This window comes from Martes martes, assembly GCF_963455335.1.
Source record: "Martes martes genome assembly, chromosome: 12".
Taxonomy (NCBI): domain Eukaryota; kingdom Metazoa; phylum Chordata; class Mammalia; order Carnivora; family Mustelidae; genus Martes; species Martes martes.
In genome coordinates, this window is record NC_137900.1 from 92243278 (window position 1) to 92271221 (window position 27944).

General features: G+C 50.0%; 1 protein-coding gene across 5 annotated transcripts; it reads right to left on the reverse strand.

Annotated features, from left to right (window-relative positions):
• Positions 1-1297: 1297 nt before the first annotated feature.
• Positions 1298-24585, reverse strand: TTF1 (transcription termination factor 1). 5 transcript variants are annotated; one of them, XR_013967721.1, is made up of 11 exons: positions 24542-24585; positions 22787-23850; positions 21014-21240; positions 19606-19791; positions 17972-18050; positions 14069-14199; positions 11599-11826; positions 9143-9232; positions 7982-8047; positions 4773-4858; positions 1298-3903 (listed from the first exon to the last, which is right to left on the reverse strand). XR_013967721.1 is itself a non-coding variant. In XM_080819559.1 (11 exons), the coding sequence occupies exons 2-11, from the start codon at positions 23785-23787 to the stop codon at positions 3722-3724; spliced, it is 2199 nt and encodes a 732-aa protein (XP_080675685.1). In that variant the 5' UTR covers positions 23788-23850; positions 24542-24585; the 3' UTR covers positions 1298-3721. The 5 variants fall into 5 exon arrangements, 4 of the variants coding, with proteins under 4 accessions (XP_080675685.1, XP_080675684.1, XP_080675682.1 ...); XM_080819559.1 differs by having other exon boundaries at positions 11592-11826; positions 19606-19707; XM_080819558.1 differs by having other exon boundaries at positions 1298-3894; positions 11592-11826.
• Between the last annotated feature and the right edge of the window lie 3359 nt (positions 24586-27944).

Below are 27944 nucleotides of genomic sequence, written 5' to 3' on the forward strand. Positions count from 1 at the left end.
AGAACAGGAGAGAATGACAAGTTAGGGGAGGGATCAGCAAAAGATCAAAATCTCTGAGACAAAGTAAGGGGCAGGGCTTCCGGCAGGAGGAGCGCGGCAGACGGAGGCAGGTTCGCCGGATAGGTGCAGGGAAGAGGGAGTTGATGTCCACCGCCTTCAACTTGCTCAGTGAATAATGAAAAGGGCAGAAGGGTGTGGGACGGCTGAAGGCATAAGGGCTGATGTGGGGAAAGAACAGCAAACGTATCAGACAATCAAAGCAGATCCTCTGGTGACAGTGTCTGAGGCTGACAGTCATTAAAGTGAAACCAGCCAGCTCAGCTGTTTTCCTCCCCCACCCCCCAAAAGATTTTATTCATTAGGGAGAGACCGAGCATAAGTGGGGGAGAGGCATAGGGAGAAGCAGGTTTCCAACTGAGCAGGGAACCTGATTCGGGGCTTGATCCCAGGACCCTGGGATCACGACCTGAGATGAAGGCAGATGCTTAACCACCCGGCTGCGAGGTTTTCTTCCAGAAGTAGTCACCTGTTGGGGGCAAGGAGGCGGCAGATGGAAGGGCCCACCCCGGTTTGGCATCTTGAACAGGGAGGTGCCACCAAGGAAGAGGATACAGAGCAGAGGGTGTTGGGAAGAGAGAGTCGGTTAATAACAGACTTGGTGACAGCTTGGTCAGGCTCTGAGCCAACTGGTGGATGGATGCGCTGTTTGATGAGGTCAGAAAATTAGGACCAGCGTGTATTTCAGGAGATGAATGGGCAATGGCGTTCAGCAAGCGCCAGATCGTGTCGCCTGCAAGTCTGCACGGTTCCCTCTGGCATCTTCGGCTCCTAGCAGAGCCCGACTCGCTGTGTGTGGTCAAACCCGTGGAACCGGAAGTGGCGTGGAGGAGACCTGGGGTCTTGGTCTGACATCCTCCCAAGTACGGCCCTTACACAACTTTCCCTCTTTTCAGACTCTAAACTGGGGTGGTCCGCTTCAAGGCTCAGCCCTCACCCTCGCGGGGCTGACAGACCCGCCTCTCTCGCCGGGCTGCCGCGTCCCTTCCGCCGCTCCACCTCGTGCCGCAGACCATGGGTCTCTGCAAAGCCCGCAGAGCCCAGAGTAAAAGCACGGTTTCCCGCACGATCTTCTCTTCGCCTGGACCTGCATTTGACATGCACAGTCTACGACCCTACCCTTCCTTTCCTTCCATATTCCTGGACTCTTATATGTAAAAAGCGTTTGGCAAAGACTAACATTTGTACGGTGCAGTTTTTGGGGGGGGGGTAGGCATGGAGATTTCGATGAGAAAAAATTACAAAAATAGAACTTTTACAAAAAGTACACAAGTTTATTGGGCGATTCACAGCACCTGCAGGAGCACACCCACAGTCAACGCACACCTGTGGGCTGCTTCTCGGAGTGCCCTTCCCCTCCTCTGCTGATGGGACCCTGGTTTCCTACTGGGGTTTTTACCCTCTCAGCCACTCCAGGCGTGCTGTGCTCAATCCCAGCTCCAGAGCTGAGCCCAGACCGGTTGAACACAGTCCTGCCTTCCAGGCTCCAGTGATGGTTCAGAGCCGGGCACAGACCCTAATTTGGGCACGGGGAGCAGAACCCCGGGCTTAATCAAGAGCCATTGGAAGAGACCTTTTTCCCTTCCTCTGGAGGGGCAGCAGGTCTGCCAAAGCTTGTGACTATGGGAAGGGGCCCCCGTGTGTGGACAGATGCTGAAGTGGACGATGGCGAAGGGGGAGCAGAGAACCCACCAGAAACCCCATTTTTGGTGACCACGGGTCGCTGTGTCAGTCCTGAGTCCCCGGATTCCTTAGATCCATGTGGGTCCCATTTTCTGGCACTTGCAAATCCAAAATTCTACCCTATAAATTCATAGTCCCACTGCCCCAAGAGAAACACTGTTGACATTATGGTTTTAATTTCTCCCGTACATTTTAATGCATCTATGTATACACCATTTCCTCTCTCGCTTTTATAAAACTGAAAATATATATTCTTCTGAAATATTTTAGTTGGTAATATTGTTTACTTCTTTTCATGTTGACCCAATCTATCATAATCATTTTAAATTATTGGATAATATCCCATTCTGGAAATATACCATAATTTAACAGATTTCCATTAAGGAACATTTACATTTTCGTCTGCCTTTCAAACTAGAAAGACGCCATTCTTATACACGAGTTTTTTTATTTCTGGAAAGTGAATCTGCCTTATCTCTGTAATGAAATCACTAGATCATAAAATACATTCTTAAGGCTCTGATGTATTTCACCGGGATGTCCTCCAAAAGGAACTTATGTTCCTGTCTGCATGGGGACAGGAAGGTTTGACAGACAGGAAGTGACTAAAGGTAAAATGCTTGCTAAAAAGAAATATCCCAGTTGTTTGCTGCATCTGTACTGAGTGTCTCTTACGCGTGCAACCAGGGTGACAGGTGCTGGGGATATACTGCTGGCCAGCCTCCTAGACTTGTCTCTGTATTCTTTGGAAAAATGTCTAGCTTTGCGGATTACATTAACTGACGGCACACACATCATGATGTGAGATAAACGACATCAGGCAGAACACTCAGGAGACGGTGGAGTTCTGTCTTGGCACAGATGGTGACATGGCTGCCTGGGATCTCGCTCACCCATCCTTCCTTCCATATTCACGTGTGGCCAGGAGCCTGGAACGCTCCTTCCCCTTGCCGGCAGGGTTCTGCTGAGGGGCGGCCCATGGGAGGCACTCGGGAGAGGCCGGAAGGCAGGAGGGAGGCAGGAGACAACCCAGAGATGGCAGAGGCAGCAGTGGTGGCGGGGGACTGGGGGGGGGGGGGGCACATCAGAGGCTGCAGCAACTCCCCTCAGTTCCCCAGGGCTCGGGAAGTCAGCCTTCCCATGTGCGCTCAATCCTGTTTAACAATTTTGTAACCTAATTCCTACACTAAATCCTTCTCTGCTCGAAACACCTAGAGTGGTTCGCTTTCCCGACTTGACAGAAGAGCCAACATGCAAACCATCCTTGCGATTCGCAATTCTGAGAGGTGTGAGCTGTGCCTTAGACCCACGTGGCATCTTTCCACAAGTGTAAGAGAGCCAGATTTTCTGGAAGTAGTGGAAGAGGCTGCTGGGTTTGTGGTTTGAATTTTTTTTTCCAGCTGGAACACCAGATGAACTCAGCGACTGGCTTCGAGAAGGCATCTTGTATGCAAAACACGTGAGGAAGAGGAGCTCCGCGCACTGAGTCAGGGACGCGCCAACGGAAGCCAGTTTGAGAGACCAGTAGGTCCACGCCCTCCCAGTGCTTATCCCAAACTCACATCCTCTGGGAACAGAGATAACAAATGGGAAAACGGAAAGGAACCTGCTGGTGTGCCTTACTAAAACTGTCAGTGGTCCCCCTTTTGGGGAGCGTGCGGGCGGTGAAATCCACAGAATGAACGTTCACGGGACGTGACTCTACCCTCTGCTACAACGAGAGGGACGGGGGATGCTGTTCTATAAAATCCGCCAGTTGTCCTTATCTTCAGTGGTCCAGCCATAGCAAATCAACTCCGAGGCTCCCCTTTCTTTGCGCGCGTAAACACACCAGAGTCCGAACGGGTGAGTCACTCTGGAGGCTCCGTAACACGGAGCATGGCCGTCATCCCCTTCCTCTGGCCACGGCCCCTTCTCTACTAAACACCAGTCCTGCAAGTAGCTGCTGTGCTACTTGCACAACACAACACAATGCCGTCCCCTACCTCCTCTCCTCCCCGTCTTCTCCCTCGCTGTCGTCGTCAAGATAAAAGATGTCTCTGAACAGGAAGACTTGCCTGGGCGCTGCGGGACTCTGGATTTCGATACCCGTTTTCTCCATCTTCTTCTCTAACTTCTCCTTAAGCAGAGGCAGGGTGGTCTCATAAAGGTAGTCTATAATCTCTAAAAAAAAAAAAATGTAATTTTGACATTATTGGTACAAAGCCTCCTTCCCAAGGTCAAAGGGCAGAGGGCACGGATGTGCGTGGCCTGCTGCTGCTGTTACTGTGTGCGTGGTCCTGTTCTAACCGGTTTGCCTGTACTCACTTCACCAGTCCCCTCAAAATCCTAGGAGGCAGGCCTTACTGTCAGCCCATTCTTCAAATGAGGAAACGGGTGGAGAGACGTTATGAATCATGGGCAAGGTCATGGAGTTAGTAGGGGCAAATGTGGCCAGATTCAAACCCAGGCGGTGCTGTCTCCTGAGGGTCAGAGGTAGTCATCACACACTCCGGGGCAAAGCATCACCCAAACTCACGGTTCCCAAACGCTGGTGCTAGGCAGACCGCTTGAGGCTCTCCTGGGAGCCTGTTCAGGAAATCTGGCCTCTGGATGCAGCATGGAGGTTAGGATTTGGGATGTATGGGATGAGGCCCGGGTATGCATGTGTTCAACAAGGTCCCCAGAGGACTCAGAGGATCTGAGTTTGGGAATACTGAAACTACCCACAAACGGCTGCCGGGAAGGAACTGGGTATCTCAGGTTCGTTCTGGAACCGTGTGTGCCGGCGCGCAGCAATCCAGAAGCACTCCGTCATTTACCGAGGGCTGACCGTGCCCCAGCACCCTGCCGACCACCATTCACCTGTTATCTGGTTTGGAACTTCTCAAAGTCCTGGTTGGGAGTGGGGGGATGAGTAGGTGATGATTTCCCCCATTTTATAACCGAAGAAGCCGAGACTCCCAGAAGTCAAGTCACCACCCAGGGTCACACTGCCAGCACGCCGCACCACCTGCTGTCCTCTTAAGTATTTAAATACTGGAAATACTGACCTGGAAAAGTCTTCTTCTGCCAAAAGGGAACACAGGTAGCTTTCAGCTTATAAAATTTAGTTTGAACATAGGATGGAGGAACATCACTTTAGAAAGGAAAAGAAAAAAAAAGTATCGGTTTTAAAACGGGTCATTTCACTACATGTAGTAAGTACACTGATTCAGGGGAATCTACAGACATCAGTAACTTTCTTAATCCTGAACAGGAAACCATCATGTCCACAAATGCATGACAGAAATAAGACACATATGAAAATATTGTTGTTCATTTCGGTCAGAAGAATACACACCAAAAAAAGAAAGCGAAAAGCACAAGACAGATCCTGTTTAAATCACGACACTAACATATGCTGACGTTCACCTTGTACTTGGCCCTACCCTAAGGGTTTCCTGTCTAGCCGAAAACAACCCACACAGCAGCTCTATGAGGAGCTACTACTCTTATGCCTCATTCTAGAGATGGGGAAACTGAGGGACACAGAAGCGGCCCAAGATCTTACAGCTAACAAGGGATAGAGCTGGGACTTCAATGGGGTGGTCTGACCCCAACTCCGCACACTGTTTACCACTGCACTTAGGATAAACGCCTATCTGTCACAATCCAGAGGCAGATGTCCCCCGATTTCTTATTTTGCAAAACTAAAGAAAAACAGATGCTTATGATGTTTTAGTGAGTTAAATATACTTGCAATTTACCATAAGTAGGATAGAAACCACCAAATCTTAAGGTTTTTTTGAAATGAAAATCCCTTCACTTCCTGGCCACTTTCTCTTAGACGACAAAAGCATGACTTGTTTGTTTCATTAATTAATCTAGTAGTTAAAGTAATTCATGTGAATACATTTATTCTTACTGGGTTCTTTCTAACACTAACCACTAGCTGAGTGTGCACTGGGCTACGTGTCCTCCACGTGCGATCTCCTTGGTCCTCGCGATGGTCCCATTAAAATATTTTGTGGATGAAGAAACTGAGGCTCAGACACAAGTTAGGAACAACGTGCCCGAGGACGGCTAAATGAGTACCAGGAGTCAACGCCAGGTCAGTCCGACAGCAGAGGCCAAGCTCTAAGGCCCCCACGCCCTTGTGGGACCGGCCACGGACCCAACTAGGGCTTGAAGTCATGACCATGGATCTGGACATTTTCAAACCAAGCAGGCATTATAACTCCTAGCCGGACACGCTTTCTTTACATTTTGCCTAAATAATTCCCAAGGCAGGCTTTAAGACTCCAAAGAGACTGAACATATCGTTTTATCATTTTTCACTCTGTTGATTGAAACTTGACAACATACTCTTTCAAACAGTATTTGAATGACACCATAATCGCCGTTTTATAAGATTAATAAATCTTAAGTGAAACAATCTGTTCTTAAATATATAATTTTACTCAAAACTTATTAAAGTTTTAAACTTTAAACGTTAAAATTAAAGAACTTGTGATCTGAAGCAATATCACAAAATGCACAAGAATTTACTGGAAACATCCAATTTTTCAAAAAGTGGTCTGCTATTACAAAGGGAGGGCTTCACAGCCATGGGTGCTTCTCAGGATGGGAGCTGGTGGGTCCAGAGCAAGGTCCTCTATTTCAAAAGCACCTGCCACCCTCATCTCTCAGGGACCCATGATTCTGAGCAATGGGAGCCCCACCTCTCACTTATGTCAACTGGAAAAGGGAAGGGTTTGGAACCATGAGCATGATGTCTGGGTCGTGACAAACTTCCCATTCTCCAAGTTAAAAAAACCAAACTGATTGTTCTTTGTCCCTGATCCCCAGGAGCAAATAACCACCAGAACCAGCTTAAGCCCTTCCTCGTGCACCAAGGACAGCGTCACACTTCTGAAGTCAGCCAGGTGGCAGCCGCCCTGCCCCACTATCCACCCTTCCAAAACTGAAGGCCAAACAACCCCTAACACCCCACTTCTGAGAGCCCCCCAATCCCCGCACCCCACAACCCTCAATGATCTTCTCTGTGTACAGGGGCCGTGCTTTGCAAGCAATAAATTCAGATACGGAGAGTGGTGGCCTCGGTCTTCGGTAGCAGGAAGGGATTCAAAATGTAAGGACCTTGTGCAACAAAGGTTCCCAGCGAAGGCAAAAGGAGGCAACTCACAAACACAGGAAAGTTCAACGTCACCCCACAGATGAGAGATGCAAATGAACCCGCCCCGAGAGCTTGAAGAGGAAGAGGATCTTTACATGGTCTCAAAATATCTCCCACGGGCCCTTCTTATCCCCAAGAGAACGACGGCTACTTTCATACAGTGGGGGACGCGCCAGATGCCACCGGAGTCAAAGGACTGAAATCAGAATCCTGGGCCTCACGATGTAGCACCAAACCACCGGCCTGTGCTCGCCCACAGTTTCAAGGGCATCAAAGACAAAGGCGGAAGAGCTCCACCGACGGAAGGCCACCGAGGATGAGGGACCCTTCCATGTGTGGCGCCGGACCGGATGGCACACTGGGGGAAATGCTATAAAGGCCATTACTGGGATGGGATGCCTCGGGGAGCTCAGTTGGTGAAGCGGCTGCCTTTGGCTCAGGTCGTGATCCTGGGGTTCTGGGACCAAGCCCTGAGGTTGGGCTCCCCGCTCGGTAAGGAACCTGTTTCTCCCTCTCCCGCACTCCCTGCTTGTGCTCTGACAAATAAATAAAATCTTAAGGAAAAAAAAAAAGGGCCATTGCTGGGATATCATTAGTGGGGACATTTGAACGTGAGCTGTTTTAGAGCACAGAGCTGTCCCGGCATCTGATGTCCTGAATCTGACAACTGTACTGTGATTACGCAGAATGACATTCCCGTTTAGGCCACGCTGCCCACCACCAACTCTCAAGTCGTTAAGGAAGGAAAATGACTTTATTCCCTTAGACACGGGAGTGGGAAAGGGAGGGCGGACGGTGGAGCTAAGGTGAAGGCTTAAGAAGAAAATATGAATTGGGGCAAAGGGTGTGCGGTGTCTCTACTGGTCATTCAACTTGTTAGCTCCTTGAAGCTCTCAAGAGACTCTGCACACATTCCACTCACCATCCCTACGTGTCCTCAGGGAGGGAAGGGGAGGAGGGAGGGTCGCAGCCCAAAGTACCCAGAGCGGAGGCTCCAAACACACACGCACACAGGACAGTCTACACGTGAGTCCTGTCCAATCTGTCACTCATGAGGCCACGTCTTACCTTTTAATTAGCCTCACACTGAATACACAGCCTTACCCTATGGCGCTAGCAAGGTCTTCCCAGTCTATCTCGTTCGTGTCCTCCACGTTGATCTCATACAGCCTACGGGAAAAAATAAACACAAGGTTTTCAAGCACAAGTCAGCACGATGGACACCTTCATGGACTCACACGTGTGAAACGCTCGGGGGCACCAACGTGTTCACCCCTGTCCCAGCTCCCTCAGGCCCGGCGAGGTCGGCATGCCAGCCCGAGGTTAGCCCAAGGTCATTCAGTGAGCTGCAGCCCAACAAGAAAAGCCATCTCTCCTCCTTCTGGGCCCTTGGCAGCTCCCACCAAACTGCGCTGCCTCCCCACCGTCAACAGTGAGTGTAGACACATCGTAACGGTAAGCATGCGCTCAGCGTCATGGTGGGACAGAGCTGTGTGCAAAGTTTCACAGCTACTGAGGTCAGGCGAGTATCTCCAGTCTACGGGGGAGGAACCAGCGGTGAGGGCCCGAGTCACTGGCTCAAGGTTTCACGACTAACAGGGGCTGCCATCACTAGAGCCCAGGCTTGCCCGACACGATGGCCTCCTCAGGTCTGCTGGTCCACGTTCTGCCTCTGGGGGAAGACAAGTGGAGGCTCCACGAGCCAGGCCGGCGTGGAGAACTTCCAGCGGGGCTCGGGTCAGCAAGCGGGAAGAACGGAGCCATACGGGGGTGGCCAGAATCCCGCTGTTACTCATTCGAGCCGAGCCCAGCCCACGAGCCGTGCAGGCTTTGTGAAATGGGCCCGCACCTCTCTGCCTTCCGCGGACGGAGGACTCTACATGGACCAGGGACCAAAGACAAAACCAAAGACCAGGCCACAGCGACTGCACTTTGCCGTGCAGCAGAGTGGCGGGGCTCAGCCCGAACTACGTCACCTCCACCTTCCAGTGGACAGAAACAACTTCTACCTACCCAGAAACTTTCAAAGACTAAAATCACTGTTATTTCGTTTCTCCTCCCAATAACCCCAAGAGGCAGGTACTATCATGAACGCCCTCACGGGAGAGGCACACACCGAGACCTAGAGAGGCAGGGAGCGTCCCCAGGGCCATACGGGCGGGCAAGATGGATCTGAGCCTTGGCCACGTGGATCCTGGTGCTCAACAGCCACTCTCTGGCCCGAGAGAGGAGCAGCCCCCGCAGCACTGCGCTCGAGCTCCCTACCTCTCGATGAGGTTGATTTTGGCCTGCAGGGCGTTAACTCCGCGGTACACGTCCCGACCATTCGTCATCCTCTTGGTTAGGATTTCCGTCCTGTTCAAAGAAACAAACACATAATGTACTTTAAACTTTCAGGGGTGAAGTTTCCACTGTGATTTCCTGCACTTTTCTCACCTACGACACCCCTACTCAGAACCAGTCTCTAACTTGTGTGACTCATCACTGCTGACACTGACCACCATGGAGAGTAGGCTGATTTTTTTTTTCTTTTAAAAGGCAAATGAGGGGTGCCTGGGTGGCTCAGTGGGCTAAAGCCTCTGCCTTTGGGTCAGGTCATGGTCCCAGGTTCCTGGGATCGAGCCTCGCATTGGGCTCTCTGCTCGGCAGGGAGCCTGCCTCCTCCTATCTGCCTGCCTCTCTGCCTACTTGTGATCTCTGTCTGTCTAATAAATAAATAAAATCTTTAAATAAAAAAAAGGCAAATGATAAATAAGATGAAAGAAAGTTGATGGTTATTGAAACTGGATGAGGGATACAAGGAGTTCTAAATCTGTGTGTTATGAAATTTCCGTACTACGAAGTTTTACGGAGAATAAGCCCTTTAGCAAGTGCTAAGGGGAACTGTAAACTCTGTTTCTGACTGTTTAGAAAACAGGGGAACACTGCTGTTGAGACTGTCACCAAGGGAGATTTGATACAGTCATAAACGACTCCTCTGACGGCCACAGCTAATGGCTGAAGCGAAGGGTGGCCGGAGCTCCTAACGAGAACAGCAACCCAGCTCGAAGTTACGTTTTAAGTACTCATCTCAAATCGCAAAGTGTGTCGCGATCTGACGGCAGATCGCGAGCTGTTACATTCTGGAGTAGGGGGTCCACACAGGCGAGGACTTTGCTCTTCGTACCAGCAGCCAATGCGTTCGTTCGAAATGCAGCCTTTGGGGCGCCTGTTGGGGGCAGGTGAGCATCTGACTCTTGGTTTCAGCTCAAGTCGTGATCTCAGGGTTGTGAGATCAAGCTCAGAAAGGAGTCTGCTTTGGACTCTCTCCCACTCTCTCTCTGCCTCCCCGCTCCCCCACGCTCTCTAATAAATCCGTCTTCAAAAAAAAAAAAAAAAAAAGGAAAAAGAAATGCACCATCTGCGGTCATTTCCATGTACGTGAGGGAAATCTACATTCAGATTTTAAGTTTCTTGCTTTTCTCTTTTCATTAAAAAGCAGTCACCCTTACACGTTATCTGAATTATACTGCTCCTGATACGTGGTTTGTCTGCAGCACTTCCCTTTCAAGCATCGATCTATCATCTCTGACTGATGCTAACAAACACTCCCTTTATAAACTCCAAGGGCAGAAAGCACTCTGGTTCCTCTGTGTTACACTATTCCTTCCCCAGCACGTTATCTGTTCTGTGGAGTTCATGTCCCCGACTGTACTTTTCCATGGAAATAAAGATAATCCCACAGCAGATTTCCAAGGTAAGGATAAATGGTGTAATTCAGGAATGTGCTTTTAATATAAAACATACCTACTGTGGCTCTCTTATCTGATGCTGATGATGACCGCACCCACTTTCTGCACCAGACATGGGTCGTGAGCTGTGGGACCTCCAGGGGCTTCTGTAGCAGCGGAACATCCCGCTCAGAGACCCTCTGGGGCTCAAAAAAGCCATGTCAAGCAAAGAAGGCGCAGCGAGATCAGGCCTTAAAATGCTTCTGTGTGACTAGCGAGTCTCAAGAAGTTCTGCAGTGAACACAGCCACATCGTGTCAGTGAGGCTAGAGGAGTCCCCAGACGAGACAGGCTCGCGGGAGGGGCAAGTTCCTGCACTTCAAGTGCTTGTGATCTCTCTGCCAAAGGGGAGTTTCCTGTTGTTTTCATTTGTTTTTTAATGCTGCAGAGAGAACTGTTTTGTTTTACTAAAGACTTAGGGAGGGACAGAGTGAAGAAACCAGAACTCAAGGAAGAAACCAAAAGCCAATATTCAGTATTAAAAAGGTTCAAGCTCGGGGCACCTGGGTGGCTCAGTGGGTTAAAGCCTCTGCCTTCGGCTCAGATCATGATCTCAGCGTCCTGGGATCGAGCCCCGCATCGGGCTCTCTGCTCAGCGGGGAGCCTGCTTCCTCCTCTCTCTCTGCCTGCCTCTCTGCCTAGTTGTGATTTCTCTCTGTCAAATAAATAAAATATTTAAAAAAAAAAAGGTTCAAGCTTTGGAGGAAACCCCACGCTGAATCAGGGTTAGTTACGTGCTAACTTAGATCGGATGTGGACACTGAAGGGGCTGGGACGGCTGCTGGAGATGATCCTTCCTGACATGAAGGCTTTGCACACGGTACTCACACAGCTCTCCCTACTAAGCCCTCTCATGTACCCACTCTGGGCATGTGCGAGGTGGGGGCGGGGGGGAGGGGGGGGAACTATCTTGTGGAAATTTACATAAGAAACCTTAAAACTTACCACTTACTTTTACACTGCATCCAATTTCTGGTTTCTACTTTGGCTTCTACTTCTACCCAAGATATGCCCTTGTAGAGTTTCTCCCTCACGATGGACAGGCGGCCTTCAGGGTTTTCTTGGAGTTTAGAATCCACTTCTTTTAACTCATGGGGAGACATTTTCTTTAGAATCACTTCTTCGACGGCCTTGATTAGTTTCTGGGTTTCCGTCTTACTCCAAGCTCCATGATTTCTCGCTATAGACCCAAAAGAAACGATCTTAGAGTTGCTAATCTATTTGTTTTCAAGCACGGTATTAAAAAAAAATGACAATGATGCATACACGTCATTACACACTTGTCCAAAGCCACAGCACAGACACCACCACCAAGGTGGGGGGGGGGGCTCTGAGTGAACTATGGACCCTGGAAGATGATGACGTGGCAGTGTAGGGTCACGGGCTATAACCAAAGTCCCACACTTGGGGGCAGATGCTGACAATGGCAGAGGCTGTATGTGGGGGCAGGCTGCTATGGGAAATCTCTGCACCTCCCTTTCAATTTTACTATGAACCCAAAGCTGCTCTAAAAAAAAATAAAGTCTTAAAGGGGCACCTGGGTGGCTCAGTCGGTTAAGCGTCCGACTCCTGATTTTGGCTCAGGTTATGATCTCGGGATCGTGAGATCCAGTCCTGCGTCAGGCTCTGCACTGAGCGTGGAGTCTGCTTGAGATTCTCTCTCCTCTCCCTCTCCTTCTGCTCCCCCCCTCATGCACTCTCCTTCTCCTTCTCTCTAAAAAAATAAATAAACCCTTGAAAAAAATAAGTAAATAAGCCAGGCACTTTTCAGATGACGGAGCACAACATCTTGATGACACATACAGCTATCAAACACAGCTACATGCAAATTAAAGCAGAACCACTTCTTTTTAAGAACCAATGTGAGGCGCACCTGGGTGGCTCAGCTGGTTAAGCATCGCTCTTGGATTTAGCTCAGGTCCTGAAATTACGGCTCATGAGATCGAGCCCTGCATCGGGCTCCACTCAGCAGGAGTCTGCTTGGCTATTTGCTCCCCCTGCCCACCACCCTCTCCGCTTGTGCACGCTCTCTCTTGAATAAATAAATCTTTAAAAAAAAAAAGAACCGGGGTGCCTGGGTGGCTCAGCAGGTTAAAGCCTCTGCCTTTAGCTCAGGTCATGATCCCAGGGTCCTGGGATTGAGACCCACATCGGGCCCTCTGGTCTGCGGGGAGCCTCCTTCCCCCCGCCCCCCCGCCTGCCTCTCTGCCTATTTGTGATCTCCATCTGTCAAATAAATAAATAAAATCTTAAAAAAAAAAAAAAGAACCAATGCCAGAAAAGTCCTTTCTTAAAGCAATGTTTGTTTTTTAACTTCAAAAAAAAATGTTCTTCTCATTTCTGACAGTAATGTCTCTTGTGTGAAACTGGTAGATTCTCATTTAACAGGGACAAAAATAACTGAACGATTGATTTCACGCTGCCACCCTAACTCTCCCCAGGAACTCCCAGTGTGGCACTGAGCACCAATGGGACCTCAGATCACAGGGACGAAGACCCCTGAACCTCAAATTGGCCTCTGAGAGGGCATCAGACCATCGGTGGTTCGTCCTCCACATCTAGGGGGTCACCATCAGGCAAAGGAAGATGCCTCAAACCAGCAGCCTACGACTATCTGATTTGGCCCACAAAGTGGTGTTATTACTTTTTCTCAACAATTTTGGTGAAAATTTAAAAATCAAGAGTTCCGAAGGAAAAAAAAAATACGTAGATCACCCTCCCCACCCCCCCACAATGCAAACTTTTGCTTTACTTCCTGGAAACCGGAAGTACTGGCCACACCGAGCCCTCAAGCGGTGCCAGTGGCTGGACGTGGGAGCACAAAAGGCACGGCCCCCAGTCAGGCCAGGGCCCCGGCCGCCCGGCTGCTCTGCCCCACGCGCGGCTCTGCTACGTGACGGAGCACATCCCCCCGGGCTGACGGAAACACTGCCTGTGAGCTGTCTTCTTGAAGTAGCTGCGCATTTTATGATGCAAGGAATATGCCCAAGGAAATTTTCCTTTTTAGGAAAAAGGAGAAAAAGACACACGAGGTTTTGGAAAAGTCCCTGCCTAATAAGCCGAATGAACTGCACTCTGGCCCCCTGCAGCCTCCCCTGCCCTCTGGGGGGGGGGGGACCTCCTCCGCCCGGGCTCTCTCCTCCGCAGCTCCCTAGGGTCTTGGTCAGGCTGGTGGCGAGAGCTTCGCTAAAAGTGAAGGACCTCAGGTGCGGCCGCCATCGATCTTGGGAGTGAAGGCCGTGTGGTCTCACTAACACGCGGGAGGAAATGCAATGAACCAACCAGTACGGAGCGTGGCTTAAAACACGACAGCTCTCTCGGCAGACAAGCCAGCAAGGAGGCCTGCACTGGGGCGGGGTGGGGCAGGGTGGGAAGCAGGGGCTCATCCGCTCACCCGGGGGGGCACCGAGACCACCACTTACGACTGCTGATCTGGGAGAACTTCAGGGCGACAGAGAGGCTGCTCCGAGCGACCATCTCGCCGATCTTTTTCCAGTCGTTCCCATGCAGGGAGTGGTATATCTTTAACTTCTCTGTGTCTCCTTTGCTATACCTGAAAAAGCGAAAACGTGTTACAATTCCCAGTGAAGGACAAAGACTAAAAACTACTTTCATGGCAGTTCTCAGCGGTCCTGGGAAAAGTTGCCGGGCAGGCTGGTCCCATCAGTTCCTGTCCCGGCGCCTCACTATGGTCATCCTATAAACGAGTCACTGCAGTCCCAGGCCAGGGACCCGGCTCAGCTAAACAGGGTCCAGAGCAAGTCAATGGGTCACATATTCCCCATCCAAACCCCAAAAGCTTTGCACTGCGCGCACCAAACACAAGCTCCTCCATGTGCCCGCCGGGTCCGGCGCTCCTGACGGTTCAGCCCCACTGGCCTGCAGGCCTGTTTCCTCTCAGGGCCTCCTGCCGCAGTGGAAACGGCCTTTCTCCACCCTCCTGGACGGCCCCTACAAACCCTGCAGGTGGCCTGTCGTCTGCGAGGCTGCCCCAATACCCGAGCGCCCTGTCCCCCCCCCCCCCCCGCTCTCCCCCGGAAAAAACCCTGTCCCTCTCACTGTATCCCCCAGATGGGCGGTTGGACATCGAGGGGTCCCCTTGTTGGCCCGTCTCTGCCTCTGGACCAGCGCTGCCCAACACAAACGTAGTATGAACCATACACGTCACCTAAACCTTGTAGTGGCCACATAAAAATGACTTTTATTTCACTTTAATGAACCTCATAAAATATTTGACTTAACCCATTCTATTAAAAATGCAGCCATTTCAACATGCGATCAGAATCCAAACGCATTAATGAGGTATTTTACGTTCTTTCCCTCCAACTCCGGCATGGACATCACCCTCATGGCGCCTCTCAACTTGGACTGAATGTATTTCAAGGGCTCCCCGGCCCCATGAGGCTGGTGGCCACCGTGATGCACAGCACAGCTCTGGAGGGGACATCCTACAAGGGCTGGAGCCCTAGTGGTTTTCTACACCACGGTATGTGCAAAGCTTGACAGACAACAGACACTGACTTCACATGAGCGCACAATTATTTAATAAGGAATGTATGGCGCACTCGTCCCACATGAAAACAAATGTACTGGGGGCACCTGGGTGGCTCAGCGGGTTAAAGCCTCTGCCTTCGGCTCAGGTCATGATCCCAGGGTCCTGGGATCGAGCCCCACATCGGGCTCTCTGCTCAGCAGGGAGCTCTGCTTCCCCTTGCTCTGCCTGCCTCTCTGCCTACTTGTGATCTCTGTCAAATAAATAAATAAAATCTTCAAAAATTAAAAACAAAAACCAACAAATATACTAAGGAAAAGCTCCGGAAAACACTATCTGTGGGTTTGGAGATGAAACACAAGTGATTAAGTGAAGGGCAAGCAATCCTTAGGGCATTATAGAATTTCTTAATACAGGGGGCTGTAAGTGTCCCTCAGAGCAATGTATTATTTAAAATACAACCCGTGAGAAATTACACTAGTTACCAAGCATATTTAGATACGGCCTTAACAAAAACACAAGCTGGCGACAGGCCTCTGGGGGAGAGGACGACAGACGTCCTCGAAGCCGATCATCTGGGGCCGCCAGCGCGACAAAGGCGGATGCTGCCTGCTTCGTTCTCCGTTATCTCCCCTTCCCCGGGGAGCACCGGTGGCTAACCAGACGAGCCCTCTGAATGTGCTTGCTCAGCTCTAAGCTTTACTGCTAGCCCAGATGTATTTTGCCTTCCTTCTTGTTTATCTACAAGGCATATGATTAATTGTAGCCTTCATCGGCTCCTTTGTTGATTACTGTCTGTATCGAATAACTACGGGACCGAGGAGCTGTTCGGGGCGACAGTCTTTTCTCCTGTCGTCCCCTGCACCCCTTCTCTTGCCGCTGACTCGCTTGTGCCTCGTTCTTCTCCTGTGCGCCCTCAGGAAGGGGCAGGGGGCGGGGAACGGCAGTTTCTGCTAACTCAACCCAAGAGAAGCCCTAGCAAAATCCTAACCGTTCCCGATGACGGTGACGCAGAATTACGTCCGACAGTAAGGGCCTAGCACTCTCAGAAAGTCATCTACAAATGCAGAGCGTGGTAAGTAGAGACCTGTAATCCTTCACTGCGAAGACTCATGCTTTCTAGTAGTTTCCTTCTCGAGGCGAGCAGGGTCTTTCCCGTTAATTATTTTTAATATTTTATTTATTCGTCAGCAAGGGAGAGAGAAAGCTCGCGCACGAGAGCACAGGCACGGGAAGCAGGAGGCAGAGGGAGAAGCAGGCTCCCCGCTGAGCAAGGAGCCCGATGAGGGACCTGATCCTAGGACCCCAGGATCATGAGCTGAGCTGAAAAAAGATGCTTAACCAACTGAGCCACCCAGGCGCCCCTCTTTCTGAGATTAAACTTAAAGGCACCCTTGAAGCTACAAGAAGGAGAACATCAGAGAGAGAGTGAGAGCATAAAAATGAGGAAACAGGTGTACTGATGTCTGACATCCCCCAGAGCCTCAGAATTCTTTGATTTTTGGCTTTCTGTGTGTTTTTTTTTTTTTTTTTCAGTTAAGAATTCCTTAACTTAGGAAGGATACTCTAGGGGCAAACGGTCACCACACACAAATCATGTGGTGCAAACAAATGAACTTTCTCATTGGAATGACAGACTTGTCTTGCTCTAAAACTTTCATTCCCACGCTTATGTCACAGGTAGAAAAATGTCACCTCAGCTGCCACCATTCATTTGCCAAAAGCATTCTTTCAAGTCCCACTTCACATGACACCTTAAGTGAATTTCCTTAAGGCTCTGTCCACAGATGCCCAAGCCCGGGGCCGGGGGAAAAGGGGAGGGCAGGTACCAGTTTGTGGGCAACCTTTGCCTCTGCTGACGGTTTCTTTCTTTTGGTCAAAACTTAAGAAACCAAGATGGTGTCAGTGCTTGGAGGTCAGAGGAAATGTATGCATTTGTTTAAAATCATGCAGCTAACTGGAAGGCAACTGGGCCTGTGAGATTTACTAAATCCGCCTCTAGAGCGAAAGGAGTAGCTGAGCCGCTGCTTGGGGGGCTGCGCCCTCAGAGGGGGGGGGGAACGCTTTGCTGCCTGCCCTCTGGCCTGGAGCAGAGCGCTCACCCACAGCTGACACCTGATCCACACTGCTTTTATCTGGAATGTTCGGAACAAGATACAATTGGGTATTTTGCTTGGGGAGAAAAGGAGAATGACCATCACCCCAGGACACTCTGTATGGTCCGTTCTGACCTGCTCCTACGTGACCTCCTTACCTTAGTGCGCACCCGAATTTCTAATATTCACTAAGAACCCAAAGAACTGGGCTGCGCGGAGGGAACCACTGCACTGAAAGGGAACGTCTGATGGGCTTCGCTGGTTAAGCATCTGCCTTCCACTCGGGTCAGGATCTCAGGGTCCTGGGATCGCGCCTTGTGGCAGGCTCCCTGTTCAGCTGGGAGCCTGCTTCTCCCTCTCCTGCCCCCCTGTGCTCTCTCTCGCTATCTCAGTCTCTTCCTCTCAAATAAATAAAAGCTTAAAAACAAGACAAAAGGAATGTTTGGGTACACAGGGAGCTCACAAACTAGCAAAGCAAACCTCATAAATAATGTAAGCGCCACGGCAGGCTGGGGGCCAAGGGAAGTATAAAGAAAAGCCAAGGGGAACATCATAAACGTTTACTCAAGACGCAGAAACCGAAACAGGCTTTGAGGACATACCGCTGACAACAGACACACAGTCTACCTCACACGCAAAAAGTCTTCATGGTTTTTTACCTTTCATCTGTTGTGGACGTTTTAATTTACACGATCAGCAGAAATGTTCTGTCTCAAGCAGCTAAGACCTTTTCTTACCTGCCTTTGTAATTGTTGACATCAAACATCTTCTTTGCTCGATAGTAAACGAGTTTCCAGGGCCGGGCAATGCCCTTTCCTAAAGCCAGAAAAAAGGCAGTCAGAGGGGCCCCCAGGGCAGAGCCTGAAATGGAGGCACAACCGGAAAAGGAACCCAGCGTGGCTCCCGTTACCGCCACTACCCTAGACCCTGTACCAAGCCTCGGATCTCACACATGCCGCACAGAATCTCCAGTCTCCCCGGAGAGCTCTGGAAACGACACACTTAATACATCAAGGCTCCAGCTTCCGGTCTACTAAATTTCAGGGAAGAGCCCTTACACAGCGAAGTAATGTTAACGAAATTTGAATCAAGAGGAAAGGATGCGAAGGTGGGGGACACATGCCAACAGTTCTCCGTAAGACGAAGAGCTTTGTAATCGAGCAAGACTGGCTTTCTTTCTCACTCTAAGGACAGAAGAGCCCCTTGACAGGGGGCCCCTGGCCTGTTTCCCCTAGCACACGCCGGAGAACACCTAAGAAATCATCCTCTTTAAATTCACAGATTTTTTTCAGTCCAGTCCCATGTTGCTGCAAGACTCTCTCACTTTCCAAGCGCGGCTGCAGGAGGAGGGTTCCAGGGTTCCAGCACAGATAAGACTATACCCCGAAAACTTCGAAGACCCTGGTGCATATCAGAACATGCTTTGGGGTGCCTTGGTGGCGCAGTCGGTTGGGCATCCGACTCTTTTTTTTTAAATTTTTAAATTTATTTTTAAAAAATATTTTATTTATTCATTTGACAGACAGAGATCACAAGTAGGCAGAGAGGCAAGCAGAGAGAGGGGGGAAGCAGGCTCCCCGCGGAGCAGAGAGCCCGACACGGGGCTCGATCCCAGGACCTTGGGATCATGACCTAAGCTGAAGGCAGAGGCTTAACCCACTGAGCCACCCAGGCGCCCCTCTTTTTTTTTTTTTTTTAAAGATTTTATTTATTTATTTGACAGACAGAGATCACAAGTAGGCAAAGAGGCAGGCAGAGAGAGAGAGGAGGAAGCAGGCTCTCTGCTGAGCAGAGAGCCGGATGTGGGGCTTGATCCCAGGACCCTGAGATCATGACCTGAGCCCAAGGCAGAGGCTTAACCCACTGAGCACCCAGGTGTCCTGGGCATCCGACTCTTGATTTCAGCTCAGGTCATGATCTCAGGGTCGTGAGATCGAGTCCGGCTTAAGGCTCTGTGCTTAGCACAGAGTCTGCTTGAGATTCTCTCTCCCTCTGGCCCCTCCCCGCACTCCCTAATAAATAAGTAAATAAAATCTTAAAAAAAAAAAAAAAAAGTGTGCTTTGCGCAGCATATGCGAAACAACACGTAGTCCAGAACAAACTGATAAATGAAGAGAAACCAAAATGATACTTATTACCAAGTAGGAAAGCTAGAAGTTGATCGTGTCACTTTTTGTAAAATCTGTAAAAACACTACACTTGGGAGACACGAACACATTCCAAATCTTCAAAAGTGCAGGCCGCACGGCAGCAGGTGGCACGCATCGCGCACGCCGGCTGGGCCAGGCGCTGTGCTAAATGCTTCCGGTGGGCTCTGCGCTTAGGGCTGGAAGGCTGTGGAGGGTCAAAGAGGAAACGGTTTGAAACTTACCAATATGCAATCGAAATGCGTATTTTCTTTTTAAGTCGGTGATCACAGATTTCTCCTCTGGGTATCTGTCTGTGTACAGCAGCTTGTCTGCATTCTCAATTCCTGTCAGGGACAGAAAGTCTTGCACGTTTTTCTCTAACTGCTTGTTTTCCTTTACAGAAAACTTGCCAAATCTAATAGCGACACCTAGGATTTGGGCGGGGAGAAAAAGTATGCATTGTCAATAACGGAGAAAGAGCGAACCTACCACCTGGTCTTCAGCAGTTGACACAGTGGCTTGGCAGCTTCCCCCTGCTGGGAACAGCCCCAGCTGTGCACTTGACCTCAGCTCCCCTGCCCTGCACCACCCCCCACCCTTCTCTCCCAAAGTCTTCCCAAGTCATCCCCTTCCAAAGCGACCTTCCCCATTTATCAATCAACTTTTTGAAGCAGTTGTTCTTTATATTAAAAAGGAATATATGTTCATTTAAAAATTCAAGCAGTACGGAAATAAACTTTTAAAAGAAGCCTCTTGTTTACTCGCTTCTGCCTCGCTCCTCCCCCCAAAGCCATGGTAGGATCTGGCCAGCAAGGACTCGAATATTCGCATATGTTCTCTGTGATTATGTATGGAGGGTGGGGGTAGTAATGGGATCCAAGCTAGTCCTCTTTGTAATTCAAATCAACCAAATTTTATTAAGCACTGAGGATCTTACACACTCTTGTTTTTCTATCCTTAGACTTACTTCAAGAGTATCTTTTATAAGATGCACACTCACAAATGTTTGCACAGAGAATACACAAATAGAACTGGGACCATTCTATAGCTACCGTTCTGTGCATTACTTGTTTCTTCCCTAACTTGGCTATTTTTTAAAACCAATCTCTTCACCATGATTAACTCCCTAAGGCTCCACATTTTACTTTTCACAGTGACCAGCCGTACCGGGCCTCACACAGCCACTCAGTAAGTATCACTCGTTCGGAGCACACAGCCTTTAATGTGTAGTTGACTCTAATTCCATAAGCTTTCTGGGAGGTTCTTACAACACAGTGAAATCAAGGAGGCCATGCTGGGTCTCGAGGGAAACCAAGGCCACTACAACTGGCTTAGCCTCCACTCGATGCCTCGGGGAGAAGCTATAGCTCATCAAAGCTGACCATACTGTTTTCATTCTTTTATTCCCGCATCTTCCCCAAGGGCTCAGCCACTCGGCCTCTTCCTCTTCCTTCCTACCAGAAGCCAGGGGGAGAAGAGCAAAACCAGGGCCCTTCATTTTGTGCATTTTATGGCCCGGACAACAATTCTGGAAGGATCCTAGAGGATGCTTCCTGCGACTCTAGAAATCTACAATATTCACAGAACAAAGGGGGAGGCGCATCAGGCGGACAGGCAAGTTCGGCAAATATTAAAGTGCCACCAGCTCACCCTGGGCTTTAAACTCCTTAAACCGCCCCAAGTCATCCCGGTACATCCGCTTGATGGTGGTGGCGGCCCTCTCCTTGATGTCCGGGATGAACTCCTGCAGCTGCCTCACGGCGGAGTCCAAGTCCACATCCGAGTCACCCGAATCTCTAGAGTCTTCCGATAAGTATCTTGTTTCGGAATCTTTGGCCAATTCCAAACGGCTTTCCTCTTCATTTGTTGGTTCCGACCTGCGGGGAAAACGGAGTTGACTCACGTTCACCTGTCACCTGCCCTGGTGGCTTTCCAGTTCTTTTCTGAAAAGGAGCCTCATGGAGACGAGGCCGCCGCTAACGCTAGGAGGGACGATGGAGCGATTCGGTCTGTGATGTGTGGACTCTGAGATAACGTGACTGACGGATGCAGGACTCAGAGGTTGCCTACAAGGGACCCGTGTGGCCTGAAGCCCGATTTTCAGCATGTATTAGTTCTTGGGTCAATACTTCCCAACTTTTCGGGCTTTAGACACTGACTTCCTAATGAGCTAAGCCTTCTTCTACCCCATGGACACTAAAGACACCTCCTCCTCCCCCCCCCCAGCCCTTCCAGGGATTTTAATTGTTGTGATAATGGTTACTAATTAATTAAATCACCATTCAGGGTCCCTATGGTTAAAGTTGCTTTGCTGCAGGTAACAATGGCCACATTTTCCCCCTCTGCTTAGTTTTCTATGCATCTGTCACTAATTCATCCCCAAACTTTCCACTAGATGTCCGAATCCCCTTACTGTGCTCAATCCTATCAGCTAGCCAGACAGGCAGAAAACTTTAAAAATTAATATGCATTTGTCTGAACAAAGGGTCAGCAGCTTTCATAGAGCCCACAGCCCAGTACAAGTTCAAACCACAGCCCTTGACATGCCTGCCTCACAGCAGCATTACCCCTGATGAGAGGAGGTGACTGAGTGGGCTGCTCTGATACCACCAGAGGAAGAAGTGCCATCCTCTCCCAATGAACTTCTTGGTGGAACTATTGTAGGCCAGGACAACCTAACAAATGTTCAAAAAAAAAAAAAAAAAAAAGCCATCGAGTAAAAATGGGGAGAAAATCTGTCCCAAGTCCTAGGAACCCATAATGACAAAGTGGCTTAAAAAACTGCTAAATTGGGGGTGCCTGGGTGGCTCAGAGGGTTAAGCCTCTGCCTTCGGCTCAGGTCATGATCCCGAGGTCCTGGGATCGAGTCCCGCATCGGGCTCTCTGCTCAGCAGGGAGCCTACTTCCTCCTCTCTCTCTGGCTAGTTGTGATCTCTGTCAAATAAATAAATAAAATCTTTTAAAAAACTGCTAAATTAAAAAAAAAAGTGCTTATTATATCGGCAGTTAACTTAAACAGTAATTATATAAATAATGACATCTAAATTTTTTTATTATGGAGAACCCTAATTCAAGGTTTTCTCGGACTCTGTAAAAATTCTATGTAATTCTTTCCTCTATGTATATGCATATGGACAAACAAAGGTAATCCGGGGGCCTTAAAATGCCCTTTTAAACTTATTTGTAGAATTTCAGGGCTGGAATAGTTCTCAGTAAAAACCTGATCTAACTGTCCTACTTTATATATGAAGAAAAGAAGTTCCTGCCAAGTCACTCAGTTACAATGTATGCATGGTTCTGTCCAACTGACCCATCTGTGTCTATGAATCCCGCCATCTACTACAAGCGTGCTGGATAAAGAGGTCACAGGCAGAATTCACACAGAAGACGAACACACCGGAAGGCACAGCACTCTCACATTACCTCTGCTCCTCTCCCAAACAGGCCTGGGTTTTCTCCTCCTGTGGCCTGGGTTTCGCGCTTTCTTCAATTAGGGCCCTGCTACGTTCCAGTGAGTCAGAGTGTGTGTCCTCAAAGCTTGAAACAGGCACTGCAAAATCACCCCCAGGAGTTAGAGGACCTTCAACAGAAGCCCTTTGCTTCCTTTTCTTAGACTTTTTCTTTACCCGGCCGGCCTCCTCACTGCCTTCTGCAGTGCCGACCTCGCTGACCCCTTGCCATCCCTCAGAGTATGCGGCCTCGAAACTCTCATGCCCGGGCAATGCCTCCAGTTCCTGGTCACGTGCAATTTTTCGCTTTTTTTTCTTAGACTTTTGTTTATGAGCTGATCCTGGCTGCTGTGGGATTCCGCCTCCTGGGCCCACAGAAAGTGGGGTTTCCTGCTCCCAGGGTTCTGACTCGGGCAGGGCGGCAAGGCTCTCCTGCTCGGCACCCCAGGAGGCCATGTGCCTCTGATGTTTCCTACTCTTTCTCTTCCTAACTTTATGATGCAGCTCTTCTGACTCGTTTTTCTGTGACTTTGGAACTGAATGCGGTTCGTCTGCTTCAGACTCTTTTGTTGGCTTCTGTTCCTGGCTCACATCAACATACACGACGTCAACGTCCCTCCTAAAATTCTTTGGCGTGTTCTCGATATTTTCTTTATCCACCACGACATACACCACACCTGTTTCCTCATCCATCTCCGAAGACTTATGTCTTTTCTTTTTATTCTTTTTCCGTTTAGAAGTGGCTTTTTTCATCTCATCACAAATTTCTGATTTTTCCAAAGGGGGAGGAAGGAGATGCTGGCGATCCTTTTTTTTTTTACTCTTGGTTCCGTGAGACGACTCGCTTGCCAGGGGGGAGTCTCTGACACTTTCATGGGGATACCTCAGATGGCCTTCCTTATATACAGAGTACTTTTTCTTTTTCTTGTCAAAAACTGGAGTGTGAATTTCCAGTCTGCTCGACTCTCCTTCCATTCTGTTCCTGTGGGGCAACTTGACGACAATGGCTTATTTTGGCAAAAAGTTTTTAAACACCACCTTCAGGAGAAAAAAAAAAAATCACAGAAAGATGAGACTGCATGACAATTACAAGAGTGGAGTCACGATTATAACTCTGAACGCTCAGGAGGCTCCCTGTAATTTACGGTCTGGTCCCGCTGCCTTTACGATGCTGTAAAAAACAGTTCACGGTGGGGTGGGGGGCGCGCCTGGGTGGCTCAGTGGGTTAAGCTTCTGCCTTCAGCTCTGGTCATGGTCTCAAGGTCCTCGGATCGAGCCCCGCATCGGGCTCTCTGCTCAGCGGGGAGCCTGCTTCCCCCTCTCTCTGCCTCTGCCTGCTTGTGATCTCTCTCTCTGTCAGATAAATAAATAAAATCTTAAAAACAAAACAAAACAAAACAAAACAAAAAACAGTTAACGGCGAACAGTGCCCGGCAGGATCAGGCCTTGTTCCCGTCCAGCCTCGTCTCTAACCTCTCCCGTCCAACGCTGTGGTCTGGCCACACAACGCGTTTTTCTGGGTTCCTCAAACGTGCCACCATCCTCCCCTGGCTCAAGGTCTTAGAGCATACAACTCCACTTTCTAGAAGGCTCTCGGCTGCCTCCCCACCCTGGAGACCTCCGCCAAAGCCGGCTCTGCGAGGCGAAGACACCACCACCCACCTGGGACGCCACACGCGCATCAAATAAACCCCAACACCCGGAAGCCCGGAAAGCGCTTTCAACCTACCGCGCCAAGCGCCGCCACCTTTCTCCCAATCCGGAAGTGCTGCCCTGGTGGAAGCGGAAGTAGCCGTGCGTCGCTTCCGGCCCCGCCTCGGCGTCACGCTGCCATGGCAACACGCCCGCCGCCGCGACGTGACGCAGGCGCAGTAGCCCGCGGGTTTCGTTCCGGGCGTCGTCGGGGAGTCGCGTGAGGGTGGGGTGGAGCGTGATCCCGAAGCCGAGAGAGGGGACCGAATCCCCGCCTGGCGTCCTGGCTCGCGCGCGCGCCCCGCCGAGTCCCGTGTTTGCGGAGCCCTGTTCCCGCGCAGCCCCGAAGCCGGCGGGGAGCTCCGGCCCTGGGGAAGACGTGACACCGCGAGCGGGACCGCGGCAGGTCTCGGGCAGGGAGAGGAGGAAAGGGCGACAGCGCTGTGCGGGAGGGTGACGGCGACAGCGCTGCCGCTGCAGACCGAAGGGTAGGCTCTTGGAGGAGTAGCCCTGGGGCTGAGCTGCAACCAAAGACGGCGAGCGGAAGTCCGGATGGAAGGTTGTTCCAGGCTGGGAGCAAGGGCCAAGGCTCTGCACTTGGTCGCCGGAGGAGCTGGAAGCCGGCCAGGGCCGCTGGGGCCGAGCGGGCGCCGCGGAGGGTGCCGGACCGGGAAGGCGGCGCTGGGCAGAGGCTGCTGGGTTACGCTTACGTGAAGCTAGAAGGAGCCTTGTATTCCAGTCCTCCCGGTGCAACTGCGCCCTGAAGAAACTTGGCTTATGATTCAAAGTAAAGTGTTTAAGTCGAGGCCGGTATATAAACCGCTCAAACGTTTAGACTCATTGAATTGTGAACATAACCATGTTGGCAGCTAGGTTTTCCCTGAATCCTGCAACAACCCTGCGTGGGTATCTAGGTGTTATCAGCCACACCCTCTGGATGAGAAAACCAAGGCTTCGTGTAGCTTGTCCAAGGGGACTTAGGTGGCCCGGCGGGATTCAAACTTGTGCTCTCTCCACTACTCCACTACCTGCCCCTCCCTGTGTTGTAGGAAGCATGTTGGGTTCCAAGCCCACCGCCAAGAACGAATTCTTGAGATATCTTTGGTGCAAAAAAAAAAAAAAAAGAGAGAGAGAGAGATGGTTTTTTAAAAGCAGGGGAACAGGACCTGTGGGCAGAAAGAGCTGCACTGGGGTCATGAGGAGCGGCGGATTATATACTTTCAAGTTGGGAGGGCGTTAGGGCTAGCGTAAGTCTCTAGGGAATTTTGGAAGCAAAGTTTCCAGGACCTTAGGGTGCTAGTTGCTGCTAGGGAAAGGTCATTTATTACCGTCTAAGAAAACGAGTCATGAGACCCTTCAGATGTGTATCGGCGGGTCATATGCTGCAGGGATGATTGCCAACAAACATATATCTTGGGGGATGGAGATAAAGGAAGCTTCCAAAGGAATTTTTATATATTAAAGTAGACTTCTAGGATCCTGGGGGTTGGGCTAAGACTGCCCTTTTCTCTTAGCTAAATAGTAACATCGAGGCGGCTAAGTCCTAGAGGAATGTCGCTCTGCCTGTTTCAAGGACTTGTCAGTGGGCTGTAGGTAATAAGGAAATTTAATTTTTCTTTTGCACGTCACCTATGTCTACCACCTGACTTCCTCTGTGTGAGCTGCCAAGCAGTTTTGATTAAAAGTATATAACCTAGGGGCTCCTGGGTGGCTCAGTGGGTTAAACCTCTGCCTTTGGCTCAAGTCATGATCTCAGGGTCCTGGGAGCCCCGCATTGGGCTATCTGCTCAGCGGGGAGCCTGCTTCCCCCTCCCCCTCTGCCTGCCTCTCTGCCTGCTTGTGATCTCTCTCTCTCTGTGTCAAATAAATAAAATCTTTTAAAAAAAAGTGCACAACCTGTATTTCTGCAGAAGTCTGGAAGTAAAGCAGGCTGGAGAAATCATAAGTACATAAGTACATATCACATCACACACCACCACCATCCAACAGCTGCTCCAGTCTTGGATGAGCACCTGGAAGTCTGTCTAGTCTGTTCTGAAAATGCAGTGCTGGTGTTGTCCGCGGGTGGTCTATAAGGCCTTGAAATGCAAGTATGCTGTTGGTGCAACTTGCCCTTGGTAAACCCCCTTACCCAGAGCCTTGTGGGTATTTGTATATTTAATGAAGGTGATGAGGACTGAACGAACCCACAAAAGGCTGGAACTAGAAGGAACTAGAGATCATCCAGGCCAGTGGCTCCCAAAGCATTGTGCCAATCTCCTGGGAAGCTTTTAAAACATGTGGATTCCCAGCTTGGCATACAGACATTAGGCACTACTATGATGAAGTGCCTTGGGGGATGGAGAAGACACATGATGAAGACACTGTAGTAATGTGGGAATGTCCCTGTTCTTGGCAGATAGATACATGCTAAGGGTTTAGGATCAAACAGGGTGCTGTCAACAGATATTTTCAAGATGATTCTGCAATGTGTGTCTGTGCATGGTGAACTTAGGTGAAATCTATATGGGTTTTCACTGTACTCTTTTTTCAATTATTCTGTAGTTTTGAACTTTTTTCAAGATTTAAAAAAAAGCCAAATGGGAAGGAGATTTTTTAAAAATGCAGGTTCCCAGATCTCATTTCCATATATTCTAAGTCAGTGGATCTGTATTTTTCCATTTCCCTCCATTCTGTTGCACAAAGTTGGGTACTACTAATCTCATTCAACTCTAGACTCTCCTCCTCACCCATTTCACAGGAGAAAAAACTGAGGATGCAAGAGGGTGACTGATTCAAGATCACCCAAGTGGATTAGCAGTAACATCAGGCCTGGAATGAAGATCCCTATTTCATCATGAAAAATTTAGCGCACTAGCCGTGTGTGTGTGTGTGTTTAGAGGGGAGGAGAATGATAAGGGGTCATGAGTGGAGTAGGGTGGGTGGAGGGAGGTATATTTGCTTTGGAAGTCAAGTGCAAGTGCCCTTCTAGAACCCCCTCGCTTTTATCACAAGCCAGTGGCGATTCTTGGGGTTTTCTCATATCTAGTTAAGAAAACTCTAAGCAAGTCCACTTTGGTGGCCACCAATAGTTTCGAGGAAGAAACCAGGCCACGAGTTCTGCGCCGTTGGCGTCCCGTCGCCACGGAGACAGACAGTTCCATTCTTCCTCAAGGGGTGGTCTTGATTTTCTGTCCGTTCCCAATCCGCAGAGCGGTGCCCAGAAGTTCCTCTGAGGAACCAGGTGCTTATATAGGGCTTTAGGGCTCCTTGCGAGGAGGGGGTGGCGCAAAGTGGGCCCTCCCCGCTCCGGAGGGGCCCAGGCATCTTGGGGCCCACCCCGGTGCCCCGGGTGGTGCGGCCCGGGACGGCTGGTGGGCCCCTCCGAGCTCTGCGCCCCGCTCCGCCAGCCGGGAAGCGCGCCCCACCCAGCCCGCTCGCGGACCTCCCGCAACCTCAGG

Coding starts and splice junctions, on each gene's coding strand:
- TTF1 (XM_080819556.1), bottom strand. CDS start 23,787: ATGGAAGGAGAGTCGAGCAGACTGGAAATTCACACTCCAGTTTTTGAC. Junction 19,792..21,013: donor TAAGGAGTTTAAAGCCCAGG/GTGAGCTGGTGG, acceptor CCCAAATCCTAG/GTGTCGCTATTAGATTTGGC. Junction 4,859..7,981: donor GACCTTGCTAGCGCCATAGG/GTAAGGCTGTGT, acceptor TCCTTTCTAAAG/TGATGTTCCTCCATCCTATG.